At 39.7% G+C, this 23,261-nt stretch overlaps 1 protein-coding gene across 1 annotated transcript in view; it reads left to right on the forward strand.

Annotated features, from left to right (window-relative positions):
• The window catches only part of LOC119789927 (KN motif and ankyrin repeat domain-containing protein 4-like), a 31,073-nt gene extending 10,903 nt beyond the window's left edge, over window positions 1-20,170 (forward strand). The window contains exons 2-9 of the mRNA XM_038295129.1: window positions 2,994-4,430; window positions 8,930-9,005; window positions 9,647-9,922; window positions 10,082-10,166; window positions 13,583-13,802; window positions 13,881-14,023; window positions 14,160-14,360; window positions 19,598-20,170. Of these exons, the coding sequence (XP_038151057.1) occupies window positions 2,994-4,430; window positions 8,930-9,005; window positions 9,647-9,922; window positions 10,082-10,166; window positions 13,583-13,802; window positions 13,881-14,023; window positions 14,160-14,360; window positions 19,598-19,690 (2,531 nt within the window). The 3' untranslated portion in view covers window positions 19,691-20,170. The remainder of the gene's footprint in view (window positions 1-2,993; window positions 4,431-8,929; window positions 9,006-9,646; window positions 9,923-10,081; window positions 10,167-13,582; window positions 13,803-13,880; window positions 14,024-14,159; window positions 14,361-19,597) is intronic.
• The last annotated feature ends 3,091 nt before the right edge of the window (window positions 20,171-23,261 follow it).

The raw sequence follows: 23,261 nt of genomic DNA on the forward strand, positions 1-23,261 counted from the left end.
CTTAAAAACTTCTTCATATGCTGAAATATTGCCATTTAAAAACACCATATCAATCTCTTTTACTAATGAAATATTGCTATATGTCATCGTTATGCTACGAGATCCCCCCGAAAATTCACGAAATTTTGCCATATTTTTATATGTTGATATATTGACGCGGTATCGATCTATTTTACTAACAAAATCTCACAAGAATTTGCAAAATATCACGAGAGTTTGTAACAGAACGATGAAATTTCACGAGATTTTAAAAGTAAAATAGATCGATACCGCGTTTTTAAAAATCAATTTGATATCAGCATATGAAAATATATTTGAGTAAATTATTTTTCAAAGTGTCAGAAATGGATAACAAAACTGCTATTTTCAATGACTACTTATTTTTGTCCAGCTTTAACATCAGTATCGATATCGGTTATCGGCTACATGAGTTTTAAAATATCGGCTTATCGGATATCGGCCAAAATCCCAATATCGTGCATCCCTAATTTCAATATCGGTGTTTATTATGTGTATGCGCTTTTGGCAGAACTCGCACGTCATATTTCTTTAGGTTGTTTTTTTGCAGTGTAGGGGAAAGTGGCAGGAAGAGAGTAGCGGTTGAAGGAAAGCCATAATTAAAGCTCTTAAAAGCTTGTCAAATGTTGGATACACAGAAAATGTAGAAAATGGACAGATTTAACCGAAATCAGACATTTTGGCCTACAGGAAGGACCATATGTGGAGGAAAGCAAACGCTAGCTTATGAAAGCTGCAAAGGCAAGCTAGTTGGACTTGGTCAGACTATTTATGGAGCTTTTCCTTCTACTTTACTAGAATATGCTATTTTGTTTTGGCTGTCATATAAATACCTAATTTGTGGTTGTAAAGCAACAAAGAGTGACAAACCTTTTGCAGGGCACTATTTCTGCAGCTAGAGGAAATTTCTCTCGAAAGCTAGAGCTTCAATTAAAACATCTTAAGTGCAAAAGTTGACCAACTTTTCCAAAAACATTTAGATTTTGCCACACATTGGAGCATTCTGATGTTTTTGTCTCAGCTCACAAAACGAGCTAATCATCTATCTTTGATTTGCGGGTTTGTTGCTGTGTATTGTTGGCGGGGAGAGGGTGTGCAAATGACAGACGCTCCGATTCCTAGCATGGCAATTTGGGGGTGTTTGTCTGTTTACTGCATAGCTTGCATTGTTTGGGGCTGCGGCTGCGTGGCTGCGGCGCCTCATGATGACAGCGAGCTCCCGCAAAGATCAGTGGTCAGGAGAAGGGGAGGGGGAATACAGGAGGGGGGGAGGTCAGATTTTAAGAAAGATATAGGAGGAGGGTACTGTGGGAAAGCTCCATGGATCAGCTCATTAGAAAGGAGGAGTGAAAACTATTGTGCGGTCAGAAACTAACTGACACATCCTAGAGGAAGTCATCGATCATAAAAAGCAATTTTAAAATCTAAGAGAAGATGCTGAACTAAAGGAGCTCCATGGATTGTAGCTGGAGTGAGTCAGAACAATGGCGGACTCTGTTTATGTCTGTAGGAGTATAATTTCTCTCCATGCTGGCCATAACTGCTGGGCGAACCAGTCCCAAACTATTTTCAGCCCTCGTCCTGGAAACCTTGGCTGTAATCAAAAGGAGATCAGGCCGGCTCCTGCTGAAAAAAACTCTCCATGTTGCATGGAAGAAATGAAGCAAGTCCTTGGGAGAAAAAGGAGAGTTAATGGGTGGAGGAGAAGGTTTCTAATTTGCTTTATCCTGCTGTGCATATAGAAAACCAGGGATACATTCAGTGTTATACTGAAACACACATTAAAGGGACACTATGCAACATTTTTCAGTTAATTAATGTGTTCCATAACGTTATGGATGACTAAATGAGTCATTTCAGGTTGAACAAAGGTATTCTCGGCCGCCCTGGTGGTCTGTGGGGGAAATACTGCACTTGCAACTGCAGGAGCACCGACCCGCACCCACAGGCTCAGAAGTCTCGTGAGAGTCAGTCTTGCTTTACGGCGAGAACTGCTACACGCCCCCAGTTAAAAGCATTCTCGTTGCTAGCACAGTGGCAATCTTTGTGCAGTTATGCTACGTTCACGCAGCAAAAGCAGCAAAATCGCATCTGCTGCTTCATTTTTGCTGCTTGTACCAGTTAGTACTGACGCGTGGCTGAAGCAGCTTTGCTGCTCTGGCTGCAAAAGTGTGTCTGAGGCGCGTTGGGCGGAGCTTCACTATCCTTTCTCTGCCTTGCAGCTATATTTGCTGTGATCAGTGGGAATAAAGTAGTTTTAATATGTTTTTAAGTGAGAAAATACACCTGAAAACGTAATCAGTGCAGTCAGTTCATTCAGATTATTATCCTGCCTTCAATATTTTTTCTGTCGGAGCCGCTCAGACCCCCACATACCAGGGATGCGCCGACAGTATGGATTCCTTCATCAGCAGCGATTCACCGCGGCAGCTGGTAGGTGTTTTTCATCTAAATAATCCAAACTGCATATTCTGCCGGCAGATTTCTGCATTTTAAATTAATTTAGGCGTCAATAAACTGTTTAAGAGCAGTGATCATCAGCGCTGTGTCTCTCTCCCTGCGTTAAACGCACCCGACGCGCTGCTGCAGCCGCTCAGACGTGCTGCGCCTGCAGCTCAAAACGCGCCGCGGGACCTTTGCATGTAAACTCGCTGCTTCTGTCGCGCCAGCTACATCCAGTGTGAACGCAGCGTTAGTCATTCGCTGCTAAGCTCAAAACAACCGCGCCTGGCTTGACGGAGAAACCAGGAGAACAGCTGAGCATATTTACGACAGTGCACATTTACTTTCGCCCTCTGGAGGGAGCCTCACTGGAAAATCAACACCGGTTGCATAGTGTACCTTTAAACAACATTTATCTCTCTTTGTTGAATTATTGAACATTTTGTGTAGAATTTAATTGAGAAATAATGGAGGTTTTGTTTTGCATTCACCTTGAGATGTATTTCTAATGCGTCCTCACCTTCTGTTTACAGGTCTTATTGCACGCCATAAAATGGCTGAGAACGGAGCAAAAGGAAAACCGCCGTACTCGGTGGAAACACCTTACGGCTTCCAAATAGATCTGGACTTCCTAAAGTATGTGGACGACATAGAGAAAGGCAACACCATTAAAAGGGTTCCCATTCAGCGCCGGAGCAAGGGAACCCGAGCCAGCACTCTGCCCAGGCACCTCAACTCTTCCGCTCCTGGCTACCAACAAAATCCGTGGAGATCTACGGGAGCTCTTGACCCCAGATCCCGACCCTTTGATAACAACCATCACGGGAATTCTTCCTGGACTTTTGATCACAGGCTGCCTAGCTCTCCTACTGGACTCACATCTCTGGCGGAAATGGAGGCCAGGATCAGAGAGTTTGATGAACAGCCTCTTGGAGAGCACATCAGGCCTCATCTCCTGCGCGCCTCAAGTATGCCGCTAACGGTGTTACTCAGGCAAGAATCGGAGTCTACGGATGATAGAAGCAGCATCCGGAGTTCGAGGGATCGTCTAGGAGGAAGAAATACCTCCTGTGAGGATGTCTTCCTCTCAGACAGCCCTCGCCCACAGGGCTGCTCTGGACTGCTGAGGCGCTTGACAGAGGCCCTTGAACGCGTTGGTGAGCTTGAGATGGAGGTTAGGGTCATTCCTGAGTTAAGTGCTCAGATTTGCATCCTACAGGAGGAAAGGGAAAGGCTCCGTCTGGGCTTGGTCCAAAGTGACCCTCCATCTGTTAATGGAACAACAGAACCACATCCCTCATCTCTCTACAGCAGAGACGATGTCATGAAATCACAGCAGGAAAGTCGCAGACACTACAACAGCACTGGGAACAAAACGAACCCCACACATAATTGGAAAACCAGCACAGACCTGGATGAGCTGCTGACGGTGACCTCCCTGCAGGCTAAAGTAGCGGCGCTGGAGCAAAAGCTTCACGACACCGAGCAGGACCTCCAGAGGATGGTGGCACTGCTGAAGGAGCAGCAGCAGGAGAGCAGGAGGAAAGATGAGAAGATAGAACACATCATCAGGAATCCAGGGGTGTGGGTCCGGGCAGAGAGGGTGTTGGTGGACCAGGAGGGAGACGGGACCATCCTGAGATCCTTCAAACCCGATTATAACCCCACCTGCTCCTTCATCCCCACAAGAACTCAAAGGCGCCATGACTTGGCGATGTCTGCTGGGAGTGGGTTAGATAATGGGGGCAAAGACACATCCGAGATTGTTCATCATATTAAGAAAATCAAGAGTCTCCTGGATCAGCAGTGGGAGTGTTTGTGTGGAGAGTCGGGAGAAAAGGCTAAACCTCTGAAACACCCAGACCCTAAGGTCAACTCCCTGCAGCAGGAGATGATGGAGCTCGTTGACGTCCTCATGTTTGGATACAACCAGCATGAAGGCAGCAATGGAGACAAGATCCAGAATGGAGGTGCTGTTAAACAGATCTGCTACAGCAATAATTGGGTAGTATGTATTCTAAATTGTAAAATGGCAAAAAAAAACAACAACCTTAAAGTAAATTTCCCTTTTAGCCAGCAGATGTATGCCTTATCAGAGATCATTCAGTTAAAAAATAAGAGGAAAATTGCTAGATAAAAGCAGACAGTGCTAACCTAATATAAGAAGCATAATCTGGACTGGGATTATAAAATCTACATGCCGGATTACAAAGGCAACAGACAGGAGTCTGCAGGGCAAAGCAACCTGATCAGAGAAATATAGTCTGACCTAAGATCAAAAATCAAATCACTCTTCCTAAATGTGTTTAACCAAATCAAACAGTAAAAGCAACTGTTGCTTCTTTTTCTTAACATAGATGTTATCCACAATATAAGCACTGGTTTACCTTTAAAAGACAGTTTTCAATTTGAAATTCCAGACAAAATAAAACATATTCCCTCAACATTTCTTCTTTATATCTGTAAAGCAGTAGCTTGAAAACTCCTGAAGCAGTTTAAGTATTTATCCACCTCCTTTAACCAATCAGAAAAAAACAAAAGAAACAATAATTTTAACGAACAGAAGAGATACATAACTCTTGATTATTCAAAGCATAACAAGTATGCCACTGGGATGCGCTTTGATCGCTAAAGGTGACTATGACAGCAATGTGGGCCCCCTTCTCTGATACTGGATCCACTGTTGGTTTATTGCCCAGCTGACTTAGTTCACCATGCCTTCAATGATGTGACAGAACATATGAAAATGTACCAGTAAAAATCTGTCAGGGTAATTATTAGATGTAACACTCCACAAGCCTGGTGATGTGTTTAAATAATCAATTCTCATCTTACATAGGTTCTATAGAAATCAAATGCTATAATTAAATGTTTATTATTGGCAGTGATGGGAGTAACGGCGTTGTAAGTAACTGCGTTACTAACGCCGCTACCTTTTTTTAGCAACGAGTAATTTAAATTATTACTCTTACTGTAACTATAACGCAGTTACAATTGCCGACACCCCCGTTACTGCACGTTACTCAGGTCGCACAATTAACCTTTTTTCATGGTAGGACTTGTGTGAGCGTCATGAGAGAGGGGAGGATGGAGAGTTAGGAGGACTCCAGCGGCAAAACAGCGCTTTCCAGATGGAAATACTGGTGTTACGTCGAGCTGCGTTTCCCCATCAGATACGGTTTCCCCTGCATCACCGCACAGCGCGGCAGCACGATTCACCGCGTAAGCGACAGGAAACGCGCATGCTAGCTAAAGGCGCGTAACAGCCGCACTATGCTCGCGCCACAGGGGAACTACGGAGAGCGTGAACGATCATTAGTCTATATGGAGAAAGAGAGAAAGATAGATGGATGGATGGATGGATGGATGGATGGAATAGATATAGCTACATGTTGCAGTATCTATAACAACCCAAACACAGGATTTCAGAATTAGACAGCCCCAGTTATTAATTTCATACACTCACAAAAGTAACGCAATAGTTACTTTTACTACTAACTAGTTACTTTTATTGTGGAGTAACTCAGTTACTAACTCAGTTATAGTTACTAGTTACTTCTCCCAAAAAGTAACTAATTACTTTTTCAAAATAACGTGCCCAACACTGATTATTGGAAAGAGGTGGGAAGTTGCGCTGATCAATGTGACCTCATTGGCTGACTTTTTGATAGTGGGTGTGGCCAAACAGCACCATCAGTGTGATGCTAAAATTCATCGGATATATTCAACGTTTCTTGGAACATTTAGCTGTCACACATAGGAGGTGAAATATATTGTCCTCCTGGATACATAAAGGTTTATTTTGTGTTTAATATAACGTGATTATTTTATGAATTCTAAACAATTCAGTTTTCTTTTAAAAGTGCAAATTCACTGCATGTGTCATCTCAAGACACTCTGCATTTTCTATTCAATCAAATCATACAGACAGGTTGGTTAAAATGCTCCTATCTAACTAAAACCAGTTAATTGAATCCTGTCATTGAAATTGCAGGAAAGCTGCAAAAATTAGCCTGTGTCATCAATAATAAAAAATGTCAACTGGCATAATTTATTTTTAATTTAAAGGCTGTCTTGCAGTCATTTTTCTTGACCCAGCAATGTGTTTTGTTGCAATTTACAAGCTAAGTTAAGTCAAAGTAGCATATCAGGACAGCACTACTATAAGCACCTGAAGAGAAATCATCCTGCGTTAGACTAGTGAGTGTCTAATGCAAAAATATAATAGCTAAGATTCAACATTGTTCACTTAATGGTGCATTATAACCCACATAACCAGTTTTCTAACACAAAACTTTGTTACTAAATTTTATCATTTGAGAATTCATATAATCACACTATGATCGTTGAAAGAACCAAAGAAAGATTAATTTCTGCTGAAGGACAATGCATTCCCCTGACTGGAACAATATCGCAGAGCATCCTAAATATGCATGTTTTAAAAAGGATTGCACTGTTTGTTTAAAGGCCATTTTGTAGTAGTAGTATTAATACTAGCATTTTTATTCTTCTAAAAAAATATTTTTTTATTTTTCTAAATAGGATTTATTAATTAATTGTACTTAAAATGTTAGTTGACATGTGCACAGTAGGCTGATTTATTTTTGTCAAGAAAATAAATAATCGCTGACTAATCGGTCGTAAAATTAATCGTTAGTTGCAAACCTAATTTGAAGAACTTGCTCATCTTTTATGAGCAACTCTAGACCCTCACTAGCATCATTGACTGTGCAGCAAGGTTAGAAAAGTTTAGTTCAGTTTTATTTAGTTGAACCTATTTTATGCTCAATTCATTTGAAGTAGCTTTTTAAATTTGGTTACCTTATTTTTTACTTTTATACTAAAATTGCTTAGTTTTAATTTAGTTTTCATTAGTTCTAATACTAGTATTAGTGTTTTAGAGTATTGTTTTAATATAATTATGCATACCAGTAACACCAATTCAGAACAAGACAAGGTTTTAAAAAACTATTTCAATTGCTGTCGATTTTAACTGAGTTATGTAAAAAAAGTATTTTCAGGTTTGAAAAGAAAGCGCCCCTTAAAGGTTGGTTCCCATACAAGCTTACATCACAAATACATAGAGACCAATCACAGTAATGCTAGCTGACTTGAGCAAACATAAGTTGGTCATTCTGTACATACTAGCAAAATAAAACAAAATATTTTGATTTGAGGCAACGAGCTTTAATGCATTTTTATAGTAAAGTTCACTGAATGTATTTTACAGTGTTCATGCAACGTGTGGAGGAATACTGAGTCTGCAGGTTTCTATGCTGACCAAACCCATAATGAAACATGGCGTCAGCAGGAAAAGTCTGGGTGGGGGTGCAGGTGGCAGTTCCTGTCAGGTCAACTCTAAACAAAACCAGAGCTAAAACTAAATGGCTTATAATCAAATTTAGATTGATAAGTTCGAATGACCTACTCAAAGTCTAGACTTTTGAACCCTGTGGTTTTAACATGACATCCTGATCAGTTAAAGGACAGTGATTACATGCATGTGAGACATTACAGTTCACTCTATTATGATGAGAAATGCAGTCTCTAGATAGAGATAACTGCAACACACCTTGCTGCCATGGAAACAAGTGAAACTAAGAAGTGTATGTTGAGCTGATATTCATCACTCTTCAGGAGTAACGCTGAAAAGGGATTTATTAGGGATGCATGATATTGGGATTTTTTCCCATTATCCGATATTTTAAAACTCATGTAGCCGATAACCGATATCGATACTGATGTTAAAGCTGGACAAAAATAAGTAGTCATTGAAAATAGCAGTTTTGTTATCCATTTCTGACACTTTGAAAAATAATATACTCAAATATATTTTCTTATGCTGATATCAAATTAATTTTTTTAAAACGCGGTATCGATCTATTTTACTTTCAAAATCTTGTGAAATTTCATCATTCTGTTACAAACTCTCGTGATATTTTGCTAATTCTTGTGAGATTTTGTTAGTAAAATAGATCGATACCGCGTCAATATATCAACATATAAAAATATGGCAAAATTTCCTGAATTTTCGGGGGATTTCGTAGCATAACGATGACATATAGCAATATTTCATTAGTAAAAGAGATTGATATGGTGTTTTTAAACGGCAATATATCAGCATATGAAGATATTGGGATATTTTAATGTATCAACATTTTTTCCCTCGTCTTTAGAAGTTTTTAAGTCTGTAAAAAAGAAGTTTTTGAGGAAGAAGAAGAAGTAGTATTTTTTTTTTTTTAGACTTTAGAAACTCAGAAGCTGATCAAATATCGGGTTAAATATCGGTGGGGTGGCCGATGTCCGATATTCAGTTTTAAGGCCGATACAGGCCGATACCGATAGGGAGCCGATTATATCGTGCATCCCTAGGATTTATCTAAAAAGTCAAATTGATGTTCCATATCTCATCAGCTGTATTTTGTTCTCCTCTTACGTGATCTTATTTTGTGAATCTCTCTCCTTTTAGCCTCTAAATCCACCCTGGAGTTTGATGGAAGCACACAGAAGTTAAAAAAGCTGCACACTGTGGATGCAGATGGAGGGTTAGTGGATACTTCTCAGAGACTTCTGCTGTTATGATTATTGGCTGAAATAGAGGCTTTAGAGGAAAAAATTTTCACCAAGAAAAAAAAAAGAACTGCTTATTGATTTTGGTCTGGGAGATGGATAAAACTCTTAATGAAGCTGTCAGTAAGACAAGACCAACAAGTCAAAAGATGACACGAGGGAAAGCAGACAAAGCCTTAAAGACATGTTTTTTTCATTCTTTGGGGTTTAAGGACTCTTATTTAGAGAGAGACATAATTTGGCTCAGAGCGTCACATATTCAGCCTTAGCAGGCTTGACGTCCGCTTAGCTTCATCTTTGTGCTTTCACTCTCAGCCAATGAAGCCAGTAATCGTTTCACTCAAATCATTTCTAACCTTTTTAAAAAGAATAATGCATTTGAGTCGCATGTCATATAAATCTTAGTCTGGCTCCAGTAATTGAATCAGCTCACAGTGTGACTGAACTGACTAAATGACTCTTATGTCAATTCATGCTGATATAAATCCAGACTGGAACAAATATTTTTTGAAAGAAAATAATATGAAATTGCTTTTATCAATTTAAGGTAATCAAAAGCAGTTGAAAGGTTTTACTGAGGATAAATTATAATTTCATAACTTTTATTTCACTTTAGAATCCAAATGTCCACGGTGAGAAGCATGTTCAGCCAGGACTTTAGTGATTTGGAACACCGGGACACCAGTGTTACCCCTCAGGGGATGGAGGCAAAAACAGTCCAAGCAGAGATGCTAACATTCCCAAAAGGGCATGTTACTCTGGTGGGAACAATATCAGGACAAACAGATGGAAACACAGCTTTGCTGGAAGCTGACGGCCTCAAGAAAAAGCCCAAACCAAAAGCTGTGGGAGAGCAGATGGACGGGATCTCTGGCTCAGATACAGAAGGAAGGTGAGAGCACAGCAGACGACAAATCAGAATCTGTTTGGTATTGATCTAATTTTAATTGATCAAAACAACAGTGTTTGTTTTTAATTGTTCTATGGGAGCATATTTAGTAGCAGGAGGCAGATTGTCTGTGTTATTTATTCCCTGATTGCTATCTTCTAGGGACACACTGAGTCCAGACTTCACGTCCGCTTGTCTATTTGTGAAGGATCACATGGACATCACAGACAACCCTAATGAGGACATGGTAAATACTCTTTTATATGACTCCAGGGAAGGAGAGGACTGTTATTAAAGCGCCAGTAATCTGTGAGGGTCTCATAGATGGATAACCAATAAAAACAACAGTCACGATCAGTGTTGTATAAAGTACTGAAATCTCAGAGTCAAGAAAAATATAAGTACCTCTCCAAAATATGACTTTGGTAAAAGTCCAAGTTACTGACTGAAATGTTACTTGAGTAAAAGTCTTAAAGTATCTGAAATGGCTTGTACTTAAGTATAAGAATTATTGTAAAAATAGATGTACTCAAGTATACACTCACCGGCCACTTTATTAGGTACACCTGTCCAACTGCTCGTTAACACTTAATTTCTAAGCAGCCAATCACATGGCGGCAACTCAGTGCATTTAGGCATGTAGACATGGTCAAGACAATCTCCTGCAGTTCAAACCGAGCATTAGTATGGGGAAGAAAGGTGATTTGAGTGACTTTGAACGTGGCATGATTGTTGGTGCCAGAAGGGCTGGTCTGAGTATTTCAGAAACTGCTGATCTACTGGGATTTTCACGCACAACCATCTCTAGGGTTTACAGAGAATGGTCCGAAAAAGAAAAAACATCCAGTGAGCGGCAGTTCTGTGGGCGGAAATGCCTTGTTGATACCAGAGGTCAGAGGAGAATGGCCAGACTGGTTCGAGCTGATAGAAGGGCAACAGTGAGTCAAATAACCACCCGTTACAACCAAGGTGAGCAGAAGAGCATCTCTGAACGCACAGTACGTCGAACTTTGAGGCAGATGGGCTACAGCAGCACAAGACCACACCGGGTGCCACTCCTTTCAGCTAAGAACAGGAAACTGAGGCTACAATTTGCACAAGCTCATCGAAATTGGACAATACAAGATTGAAAAACAGGATAATGCGCCATGTCATAAAGCTGGAATCATCTCAGACTGGTTTCTTGAACTCAAATGGCCTCCACAGTCACCAGATCTCAATCCAATAGAGCATCTTTGGGATGTGGTGGAACGGGAGATCATGGATGTGCAGCCGACAAATCTGCGGCAACTGTGTGATGCCATCATGTCAATATGGACCAAACTCCCTGAGGAATGCTTCCAGCACCTTGTTGAATCTATGCCATGAAGAATTGAGGCAGTTCTGAAGGCAAAAGGGGGTCCAACCCGTTACTAGCATGGGGTACCTAATAAAGTGGCTGGTGAGTGTAAGTAAAAAGTAATGCAGTTTGAATGACATTTTTAAAATTTTTCTTAAACTTTGAAGGTTAAATTGACTTAAAATAATATAAACAACCAAGTGTAGGATACATTTAGACTGGCTTTGCGAAACAGGCGTATCCTATTGGTGTTGATAAACAAGTCCAGACAAGACCCGACTTTCAAGTCAGTAGGCGGGGTCAAAACACTTCTCTCGCTCTCTCGCTTTTTTTTTTTTTTTTTTTTTTTTTACTTAGTAACTGAACCAAACATTAAAAATGTATCGGAGTAAAAGTATGCAATTAAGTTCGTAAATGTAGTGAAGTAAAAGTGAAAGTTCTCAAAAAAATGTATACTCTTGGAAAGTATAAAGTACTCCAAAATATACTTAAGTACAGTAGTGAAGTATTTTTACTTTGTTACTATACAACACTGGTCACTAGTATGTTTATTCCTAAATAACCAAGTTTAATCTATCAATAGTTTGAGTTGAGCTGTTTTTTCAGGTTCAGTCAAGTGGTTAATATGGTCAAACTGTGCTGAACACTCTGATTTGAAAGGCTGACAATGATTGTTAGCTCTAATGAGCCATTTAAAGTTAATATTTCCCCTCCGCCATATTGTCGTTCTTCGTAGGGAGGAAGCAAACTCATAGATCCATAAGCTGATGTGCACTTCTTATCCAGGAAGGCTTCTTACGTTTCTGTGGGCGAAGAGGGAAGAAACGATGTCCCCTTTTTGTCTACTGAGACATTTTGGCTTTAAACTAAAACTTCCCTCGACTGTAGAATCTTTTGCGGATGATAAGGCTTTGCTGGGCTTAACCAAAAATCTACTCCAAATAATTTCTCTGCCTAAGAAAGCATAAGAAGCACCTCACTAAGAGCAAAAACAAAGCAAAGTGTTTTAGAAAAGCACTGGAAATATTTAGAAAAATGAATCTCCTTACCTTTGTTTTAGGCTGCAGGCTGTGACGTTTGTTTAATCTGTGCTTCCTGAAAGTGATGTTAGCAAACATTTGTATTAAAAACTACTTCTCTCCAAAGGTGCTTCCATTGCAGAGCTTTCATTCCAAGTTCCTACCCCTGGAGGGAGATCACTTATTTAAACCATGCTTTAAAAAAAAAAGATTTCTCAATATAAAACCATCAGGATTAACACAAACTTACTTCGGACAAAGGAGTTGTTAAGACTTCAGTGCTGGACTATTACTGCTTTTGTGGGAAAAAGAATGAGGAAAGGGTTAAAAGTGTGCAAGAACTGTACACATCACACTCATTGATGGTAGAGGACAGTCATCAGTGGGAGCTATCTGTCAGAGCAGACTGTTTATCCACATGTTCACATTGTTCCAGGATAACTAACAGCGTTGGTGAATTCTCCGTTGATGTCCCAACAACAGTTTTCAACAGGTTGAGCAACCTGCAGATTAAAAAAACATTCAAAAAATGGCTGTTAGAAAATAAGTGACCTACCAAATGCTTTGTTCGTCCCTGTGGACTATGCAACGCTTTGCTAAAAACACAAATTAAATAGAAGAGCTAAGGGGATTGAATATTAGATATTTTATTTTAAATTTAAAGCAATAACGTGAAGAAAAAAATAATGCAATTAACTAATTTTTATAGTTTGCTAATCAGATAAAGTCTAGATCAGGGGTCACCAATGTGGTGCTCAAAGGGGCAAGGCAGTCGTCAAGGAGCAGTTGAGGCACCAATGAGCCAAATAAAAATTCTTTTTCAATCATAAATGCATTTATAGAGATTTTAATATCACAATATCTTAAAGAAACAATAAAAATTTTACTTGTAGTTTAGCGAAATGCTGACTCTTTTATTTCACCAGTCAGTATTGATTGAAATTGTATGAATTAATACCTACAGTAGTAGCCATTCAAAATTTCCGCACTTTCCTTGATGGGTCCTTGGGTTGTCCCCTACAATTCCTTTTTAAACATCTAAAATATTCTTTCTGTTATTATTTGTGGACATTAAGAGCTAAAGAGAAGTGTTCTCTCGTGGTCAGACCCTGTAATTAAGTGAAAGGGTGGATTAAAAAATATGCACGTCAATGAGAAGGCCAGTGGCTGGAAGTTGGAGGGGATCTTGCTGCAATTTGGCTGCCATTCAGCTGGCTTTTGACTGGGAAGGGCCATAAAGGGTCTTAAAAATCAATTTGTTGACCAGTTCTTTTGTCAGTTGTTTGCTGGTATGTTTTTATCTAGAGGAAAGCTCTGGTCACAATGTTCCAGCACTGGTTTGGCACTGCAGCAGAGGAGGCCTCAGAGGCCTGCAGGGTAGCTGCATACCTGAAGGAAGTAAAGAAGGAAGCACCGTCTCTGCTGGCTTTCCTCGTCAATCTGGAAGACGACAACGGCAACACGGTACTGCATTACAGCGTGTCCCACTGCAACTACAGCATTGTGAGTCTGCTGCTGGAAACAGGTAATGGCGTTTATCGGCGGGCTTTGCTCATGGGAAAGGCCTTTACTGTATCCTAGTGGTTGAAAATGTCTTTAAAAGGTGTGAGCGACGCAAACATTCAGAACAAAGCTGGATACACAGCAGTGATGCTGGCCTCGCTGACCGCTCCCGATGGACCCGCTGGGATGGAGGTCGTCCGAAAGTTAATGGAGTTGGGGAATGTTAATATTCGCTCCAGTCAGGTAACATGGTGTATTCAATCTAATTTAACAAAAAAAATCACACATTGTTAAGTCTTTAATATGTGCGTTTCATACAAGAAATTTCATACAGAGTTTATAAAGACTATTTTTTTTTCTACTGTTCCTCTCACCACAGACAGGCCAGACAGCGCTGCACTTGGCAGTAAGACACGGTCGAATTGTTATGGTCCGCCTGCTGCTGAGCTGTGGAGCCGACGCAAACATCCAGGATGACCAGGGGATGACGCCCCTCATGTTCGCCTCAGAACGAGGCCACACACACATCGCAAGACTGTTGCTGGAAAGAAGCCAATGCGACCTGAGCCTGACTGACAGGGTAAGATGGCAGCCAACTGCTGAATAAATCTACATCACGCTCATCTTGCTACATACATTCCAAACAACAGATTTGTTTATCGATCAATTTAGTTACAAAAAAATACAATAGAGGATGTATAAAACTCAATTTCCCTCTCTTAGGTAAAAGCACAGCTTCATTATACTGTGGGTTTCACAGCAGATCATGTTTGGTTCTCTACATCCTCAGATGCACAAAATCAAATTCACCTTATTTTACAGATAAATAAGTTGTTTTTATTTGGCATCAAGTTGAGATAAAATAAAGGAAAACATTTGTTTAGTTTCAAACCAGGGCATGGGCTGCTGTGAGAATTTTTCACTATGGTGAAGATTCTGAGTCATCCAGGTCATAATCATTCCAAAAGTTATAAAACTATCCACTGGGGTGTGGTTAGGGCACACGACCCATGTATGGAGGCCATGATCCTAGACGCGGGCAACTCGGGTTCGAATCTGGCCTGTCGTCCTTTCCCACAAGTCTCTCCCCCTCTCTCATACCCCCTTTCCTGTCAGCCCACTATCTGTAAATAAAGCCACTAGTGCTGTAAAAAAAAAAAAAAAAAAAACAATCTGCTGGGCTTTGTTTCAAATTTGAAGATGGTTCGCTACCCAACCTGGAAGCTTTTTCAATTCAAATGTCAGAATTAGTGTTAAGTTCGAGGCCTTATAGAGTGGACCAAAGACTTGTTTAGTCTATGTGTATCACCAGAGATAGGAAGTAACGAAGTACAAATACTTCATTTCTGTACTCAAGTAGATTTTTCTGATATTTTTACTTTACTACTTATTTTTATGGTGACTTTTTACTTCTACTCCTTACATTTTTACACAAATATCTGTACTTTCTACTCCTTACATTTTGAAAAATTGGCTCGTTACTTTAGTTTTGAATCATTTCAATGGCGTTACCGTTATTATTTTTCACGTCATCAATACCAAATTCAATCTAATTGGATGGGAATCTACGTTGCATTTGACGCACCACTACAAGATGAATCGACAGATTTGGCGGTATTCATTCGCGGCACTGATACTGCAATTTTTTTGCAGTATCAGTATTTAAATGTAAACGATTACAGGTGCTTGGCTCCAGGTACTCAGATTCACTTCCATACAGAAACCCCACATTCATATCTTTAGGTAACACAGAGCACATGTCAGACTTAATAATATTACTTTAGCGATAGTTTCAAGGTGTTGCTTTATTGTATATCTCGTACCGTGTCTTTCGGTTGTGCTGTTCTTTTTTCATCTCGTTACAGGTGATGAAGCAGACTGAAAGTGTTTTGTCATTATCTCCTTTCTATCTCTTCTTTCTTTCATCTTTTCTCTCTTTTTTCTTTTTTCCTTTTTCGTCTTCTGTTTTTCTGCTCTATTTACATTGCAGTGTGCATATAAACTGTAAAACTCCCTGCATAATTATCAGAGATGGGAAGTAATGAAGTACAAATACTTCGTTACTGTACTCAAGTAGATTTTTCTGATATTTTTACTTTACTACTTATTTTTATGGCGACTTTTTACTTCTACTCCTTACATTTTTACACAAATATCTGTACTTTCTACTCCTTACATTTTAAAAAATTGGCTCGTTACTTTAGTTTTGAATCATTTCAATTGAGTTACCGTTATTATTTTTCACGTCATCAATACCAAATTCAATCTAATTGGATGGGAATCTACGTTGCATTTGACGCACCACTACAAGATGAATCGACAGATTCGGCGGTATTCATTCGCGGCAAATCGTTGCAGCTTGGTGGCGGTGGCGTTAGCATAGTAGCATGGATGACGAGATGATTGAAAATGAACACAACGGAGATCTAGTCCCATTGGCAGACATTCATTTAAAATGTAGGCAACGGCATGAAAAAAGTGGTTCTACTTTTACTTTTATACTTTAAGTAAATTTACAAGCCTGTACTTTGTTACTTTTACTTGAGTAAAGAAGTTTAATCAGTACTTCCACTTTTACCAGAGTATTTTTTAACACAAGTATCTGTACTTTTACTCAAGTACGGAAAGTTAGTACTTTTGCCATCTACTGTATGTCTATCACATAGACAGGTATCGGGTATTACAGCCTAACAAAGAAACCAAATGACCCCTTTTCCTAAGGGACGGTTCAATTTGCATTCCTGAATGGGAATTTCTTCGAATTTGGAAACAAAGTCCAGTGGATAGCTTTTTTTTTTACTTTTTTGAATTTTTCTGTATTATGACCTCTAGTAAAGTTTAACTCAATCAATGCATTCACAGAAAAAAACACATTTTTGTATAGCATGACTGGATTAAAAAAAAGAAAAATAATTCATGCAGGTACTTAACGTGAACTATTAAAGAATCGTAATCATCTCTAAATTGTTTTTTATTCACATGCATTGATTTTAGAAATATTAAGAATACCTGCAAAAGAATACCTTTTGCTGTAATCTAGCACAAAGCTTGCACAGAATATTATATCTTATTTCTAAAAGGCTGATATTGATTAGATAGGCTATCCAGCTTCAATCTGGTAGAAGACAATATAATCAAGCAGACAGAACCATAGATCATACATCCTCTTTCATAACTGTAGGAGTAATAAAAGCAGAACTGTGTCTGACAAAAGCAATACCTTTGCCCATTTTATTGATTTATATTGTCAATATGTTGAGACCAGGTCAACTGATGATCCATGGTGATACCAAGTCATTTTTGTTCAATGCAGATTTTTTTGTTGTCTGGGTTAACTGTTGATTTTTGTGCATCACTGTTTACTTCTGCCTAGCATATATCTAGTTTTATTAACATTCAGTACTATATTATTGTTGTTTACTTATTTCATGAGTGAGTTAATCCCCTTTACTGTAAACAGATATATAACTCTGATTCTACTTCTATGAGCAGTCACTTGCGGCTCCAGAGCAACAGGTTGCATACACCAGGTGTAAACTAATTTAAAGGTAGCCCGAGAGAGGTGCCCTGAGGCGTACCACAGTAGATCTCCACCACAAGTATTGACTTCTGTCAGTCTTTGCCAAAAAAAAAGACCATGACAGGTTAATTAGGCAAAGAAATGATTGTGGTTTATTAGATCGTATGCTGCACTGAAGTCACTGGAGTGGAATAATCAAAATCAGTTTGTGAACGTGATGAAATTTAGTTGCAAGCTATTTTCAACAATGTTTTTTGCTGCTGACACACTATTTTTTTCATAATTTTGCCTAAAACAGGTACTATGGATCCACCAAGCATATTTATTTTTAATAATAATTATTTCAGATACTTTCCAGTGTAAAGGAAAAGCTTTTAAAAAGCACACATCTATTAAAATGTGGTAGCACTCAAGGTCTAAAATAAGGTACTGCTATAAAACTGGTAAATCTGTTTAAATCAACAGTGTTAAATATTGAAGTTATGTCCACCTGAAGGCAGCTGCGCCTCTGAACTTCCCTACCGGTTCTTTACCTGGGTGCAAGTTATTTACTACTCTTAACTCAAACTGTGTAAAACCATATAAAAAAGGACTATAAAACAGGAGTAAAAAAGTAACAGAGGTTATTCCAGGTCTGGTCGTTACAGGACAGAGAAACTGCTTGGAGTTAGCACAGCTGTGGGGTCAAAAAACGTCAGCGAGCGTCCGGCAAAGATTGAGCCCCGAACAAGGTCATTCCCTCCTGCTTATACCCCATGAATCCATGTGTTGCATCAGGTGGATGCTTAACTGTCCGTATCAGAAACTGACACGCCATCCATGCCTTGACCTACATGCATCTTGCCTCTTTACCCCAGGATTACACATAGCTTTCCTTTATCAGTCCGGGTCCAAGATGTGGCCATATGCTGTGTATTTTTAAAGACACGAAGGCTGTCCTGATTAGATGGCCTCTGTGAGGGACCAAACTTAAATAAGGACAAAGAGTGTTCAAAAACTGAAAAAATGCTTTCACCTAATTGTGTCAAAAATGGTTAACAAAGGCTCAAAGCAATACAAAATAACTTAAATAATAAATAACGTAGACCTGGGCCCAACTTAACTGAGATCAACTGAGGATCCAACTTAAACAAAAAACTGACCTGCAAACAAAGAACTAAAGGCTGCTTAAAAAGGGATGGAGTAACCCAAGTCTACCACATGAGGGAGGCACAATATAACAAAAGAACCAGTAAATGTCAGGATTTGGTGTTGGTTTGAGGACCCAAAAGCAGAGGCAAGTTGGCAGAAGTGAATTTAGGTGGGTTTAATGAGGTTCTCAGGTATAAACGAACCAGAACCAAGGAGACATCAGGGGAAACCAAACTCTAGGAGCCAGGGAGAGACGAGGAAAGCAGACAGACGTTAGACGAGGATCCAGCAAACAGAAACTGAAGAGGGAGGGCTTTTAAAGGGGACAGAGACAAAGAGAGGGCTAACGAGATGATTGAAAACAGGTGAGGGCAGAGCAGAAAACAGAGCTAGGGAAAGAGGACACAAGAGGGCAGCAGAGGACAACAAATGGAAAACCAAGAAGATTGAATACTAAAAAGAAAATCATAACAGAAACAGAAACCTAACAATAAATACAAAATTAACTAAAAATTAATTGAGTGGATGTGCTCTCTTCGTCCTCTGGCATGGGAGCTGCCTTGGAGCTCGTCTGCCTGGCTGTGTGTTTCCTGGACGGGGCCGCCTTTTACAGCTGCTTTTTGTATCTCTGCTTCTGTCTCCTTGAACCCCAGTCGGCCTCGGCAGATGGCCGCTCACACTGAGCCTGGTTCTGCTGGAGGTTTCTTCCTGTTAAAAGGGAGTTTTTCCTCTCCACTGTCGCTACAAGCATGCTTAGTGTGGGGGATTGTATTTGAGTCAATGAGTCAATGCAATCAACTGGTTTTCCTTAGATAGAAAACTTTGTATCAATTTGACTGTTTTGCTTTATTTGTTTCATAGAATGGTTTAATTCAATTCAATTCAGTTTATTTATATAGCGACAAATTCACAACCCATGTCATCTCAAGGCACTTTACAGTTCAACCAGATCATACAGTCAAATTGATACAAAGTTTTCTATCTAAGGAAAACCAGTTGATTGCATCGACTCATTGACTCAAATACAATCCCTCACACTAAGCATACTTGTAGCGACAGTGGAGAGGAAAAACTCCCTTTTAACAGGAAGAAACCTGTTAAATCCTGTTATATCCTTAGACTGTTTTAAATGCTAATAGTTTTTTTTTTCTCCCCTCTTCTCTCAGCGGGGCCGAACTGCGCTCTCTATTGCAACGCAAGGTTCCCACGCCGACACGGCGGCCCTCCTGCAGGCCCATGCCAAGGCTCGAGCTAACTGAACAAGAAAAACTCAACATCCATCAGTGATTCTCACATGCTCTGTTTCAGGGACTTGAAGAGAGACTAAAATGTTTCTTTCATGATAGTGTTTGTATTTCCTGAACCGCTGATGAGACTATGTAATCAGTCATTTATCGCTTGGCTGTGGATTAACTATACAGCATCTTCAGTGTTTTCCTCCCAGATCTTTGCACGTCCTTGTAGCAGCTTAGCTCTGCAAACTATGCAAAGGAAAATAAAGTATTTATTTTAAAAGACTTTATTGTACATGAATATAAGTAACAACAAATGATCAACATGTTATATGTGTCTTTTAAAGGAAGTTTGGCAGAAATTTAACAGCCTCAAAATTAACTTCAGCAAAATGTGTACCCCAAGTTGCATGCAAACCACTGATAACATAAACATCATGTCCTTCCTGTTGCTATAAGCTGCACATTGTATGTCAGTCAATAAATATGATGAAACTATTCATAGAGCAATGTGACTGCTCTGAATTTTATTTGAATCACTTGTGTTGCATGACACACATGACCAGCAGGTGGCAGACCTCCTCCACCTCAACCAGACTCATCCCAGTAAAACAACTGGCAGTAGAATCCAACAATATATAGAAAGATGTTATTTAAAATGGTGAGATCCAAGGGATTACACATGATCTATTTGGAGTGTGAAAGATTTGCTCTGATTCCAGCATTGGAGAGGGAAGAATGAGATTCACCTGCAGGTCAGATGCTTAGCAGATGAGGGGGTGAACCCAGACGGCGGTGAGAGCAGGTTGGGTTGGATTCAATATTCCATATGTGGGGAAACATTGGGCTGTAGAGGGTTGTTAGGTCTCATGTAGGGATTGAGAGCAGGGAGATTGAAAAGACACAGGATTCATGTCTGACTGAGGAAAGCCATCTCATTTCCCTCTAGGATTCCTTACAGCCGCTGGCTGCCCTGCTGCAATGACCCTGTGCAAATATATATCCTAAGAAGAAGAGCGAGAGAGGGAAGCTTTTCTATTACTCAAACATCAGAGATAAAGAATCACTATAATAACAGAAACAATAACACCATATCAGAGTACTATTTAATGGAAAAAAAGGTAACAGATGTCAGCCCGCCTGTACGGGTATGCTCCACACTTACATGGAGGTAAATTCCCCATTCCCCATCCAAACAGGCCTTACTGTCACAATGAATAAAGGGGTTCATCTCAGTGTTTGTGCAACAGTGAGCATGTGTGACACCTCTTTCATCTGCTGCAGGCACCAGTGGACCAAAAATAAATAAAAAACATCACTTAGCTCCACCGCTGGGTTTGAAACACGAAAGGAGTCTGAATGCAATCATCCTGCTTTCCTTTATTAAAGGACTGGATTCGTCTACGGCCGTGTTTCCGTCTGCCGGTGCTCAATGGAAAGTTTACGATGAAAGGTTTACAGCCACGGGTTTTGTAAAACCAATCAACTGTAGTGGTAAAAAGAGAGATCTTGTTGAATAGATGCTTTCGGAAAATACACTTTAACAGTTTTAAGGTTCCTACAAATTTACTGCAATGAAACCCCCCTGATAAAAACCAAGCAATTCAACACATGTCATCTTAAGGCACTTTAAAACTCAACCAGATCATACAGTCAAATTGATTCAAAGTTTTCTATCTAAGGAAAACCAGTTGATTGCATCGACACATTGACTCAAAGGCAATTCCTCACAATAAGCATGCTTGTAGCGACAGTGGAGAGGAAAAACTCCCTCTTAACAGGAAGAAACCTCCAGCAGAACCAGGCTCAGTGTAAGCGGCCATAGGCACAATGAAGATATACTATACCTTTATCAGCAGTTGTCATCTTTTATTACCTGAATCTTTTATATCATCATTAGTAAATCTCCTTAAACGCGTTTAGTAGCTATATTCTCTGTAGGAACTGTGAAGGCTTTGGTTGGACGGTGGTGCAGAGGTAGTTTAGAACGTTCATGTTCCAGAGGTGGACCATTGCTGCTCATCTTCCCACACTCCCTCACACCATATTTCATGCTGGTATGCTGTTAAATAAAGGCTTATAGTGCCAATAAATAAAGAAATAAATAATGACCTCATAAAGCACACATCTTCTCTTTGAAAATTAATTAAAAAAAAGGCTCAGAGTCATTTTGTAAGTTGCTTCTTGAAAATATCTTTGAAATAGCCTTTTTATTTGTCCCTTTATGACTAAAACACGGTTTGATGAGCAGATTGGCACCTCAGTAGTTTACAGTGATGCATCTATAAGCCTTTAGCCTTATTTTCCCTGGGTGGACTTTGGGTTGGAAGATCCTGCACCATTTTATAGATGTTAAATAGATCCAACCTAGCAAATAATCAAAGCGTTATATTCAAGATGGATTTTTTGGACACTTAGAAGCGACTGGAATCCAGCCCATTTAAGAAACCAATGGCAAATCTAGGTCAGGTGAAAAAAAAAAAGAGTCTAGTACGAACATGCAACATCAGAACAAGCAGAGTGCTGCAGTTCTCAGTTTTGGTCACAGGTGGAGGTATCATTGGAAAACTCCTAATTTTCTCGTTAAAGTTGCAAAGCACACATCGTTATTAGAGGGTGATGACAACATGAACAGGGGACCAAACTCTGAGATCCATCTATAACAAAGAGAACTTGAAATGCCGACTTCCTGTAGGGATTTTAGACTCGTCCAGTCAGAAGAGACACAGAAGTTAAGTCGGCTGAGAGGAGAAGCATATTAGCTCGCTAGGACAGGGTGTCCAAACATTTCAGCCTGTGAGCCAAAAAAATTACAATGCAAAATATTGTCAACACTGTAAACATACATTTAATTACTTCCAAACGTACTTATTCCTGTAAAAGTGAAATATTGTTTATATAAAATTTAATTATCTGATTTAACATTTTCAATTTTAAACTGTAGTTGTACAGTTACTATTTTAAAAGAAATAAACAAAGGATACATCTATTAAATTAATGGGATTCTCATTTATCTTTTTCATTATATATCCACAGCTCCTCCACATCGAGAGGAGCCAGTTGAGGTGGCTCGGGCATTCTGGTTAGGATGCCTCCTGGACGCCTCCCTGGTGAGGTGTTCCAGGCACGTCCCATCAGGAGGAGGCCCAGGGAGAAAACGAGGACACGCTGGAGAGACTATGTTTCTTGGCTGGCCTGGGAACGCCTTGGGATTCCCCTGGAGGAGCTGGCCCAAGTGGCTGGGGAGAGGGAGGTCTGGGCCTCCCTACTAAAGCTGCTACCCCGGCTACCCGACCCTGGATAAGCGGAAGAAGATGGATGGATGGATATCCACAGTATTTTTACTCTCAATTAGACCTCAAACATGACATCACTATTGTTAAAACCATTTCTCGACCACCCCGAGGGTCCCTACTCCTACTTATAAAACTCCTAATCTAGAGTAGAAGCAATGTGCAAATAGGTTTGATTATTAACAGAAGGCCTATATCATTTTTATTGACGTATACATTTTACTCCACTGTGGGCCTAAGAGCATCAGAACAAACAAATGATCATTAATCTGAAGCTTTTGTGGTGAATGATTATTTACATACAG

This window comes from Cyprinodon tularosa, unplaced genomic scaffold (genome assembly GCF_016077235.1).
Source record: "Cyprinodon tularosa strain WSP-4 unplaced genomic scaffold, ASM1607723v1 ctg350, whole genome shotgun sequence".
In the NCBI taxonomy this organism is placed as follows: domain Eukaryota; kingdom Metazoa; phylum Chordata; class Actinopteri; order Cyprinodontiformes; family Cyprinodontidae; genus Cyprinodon; species Cyprinodon tularosa.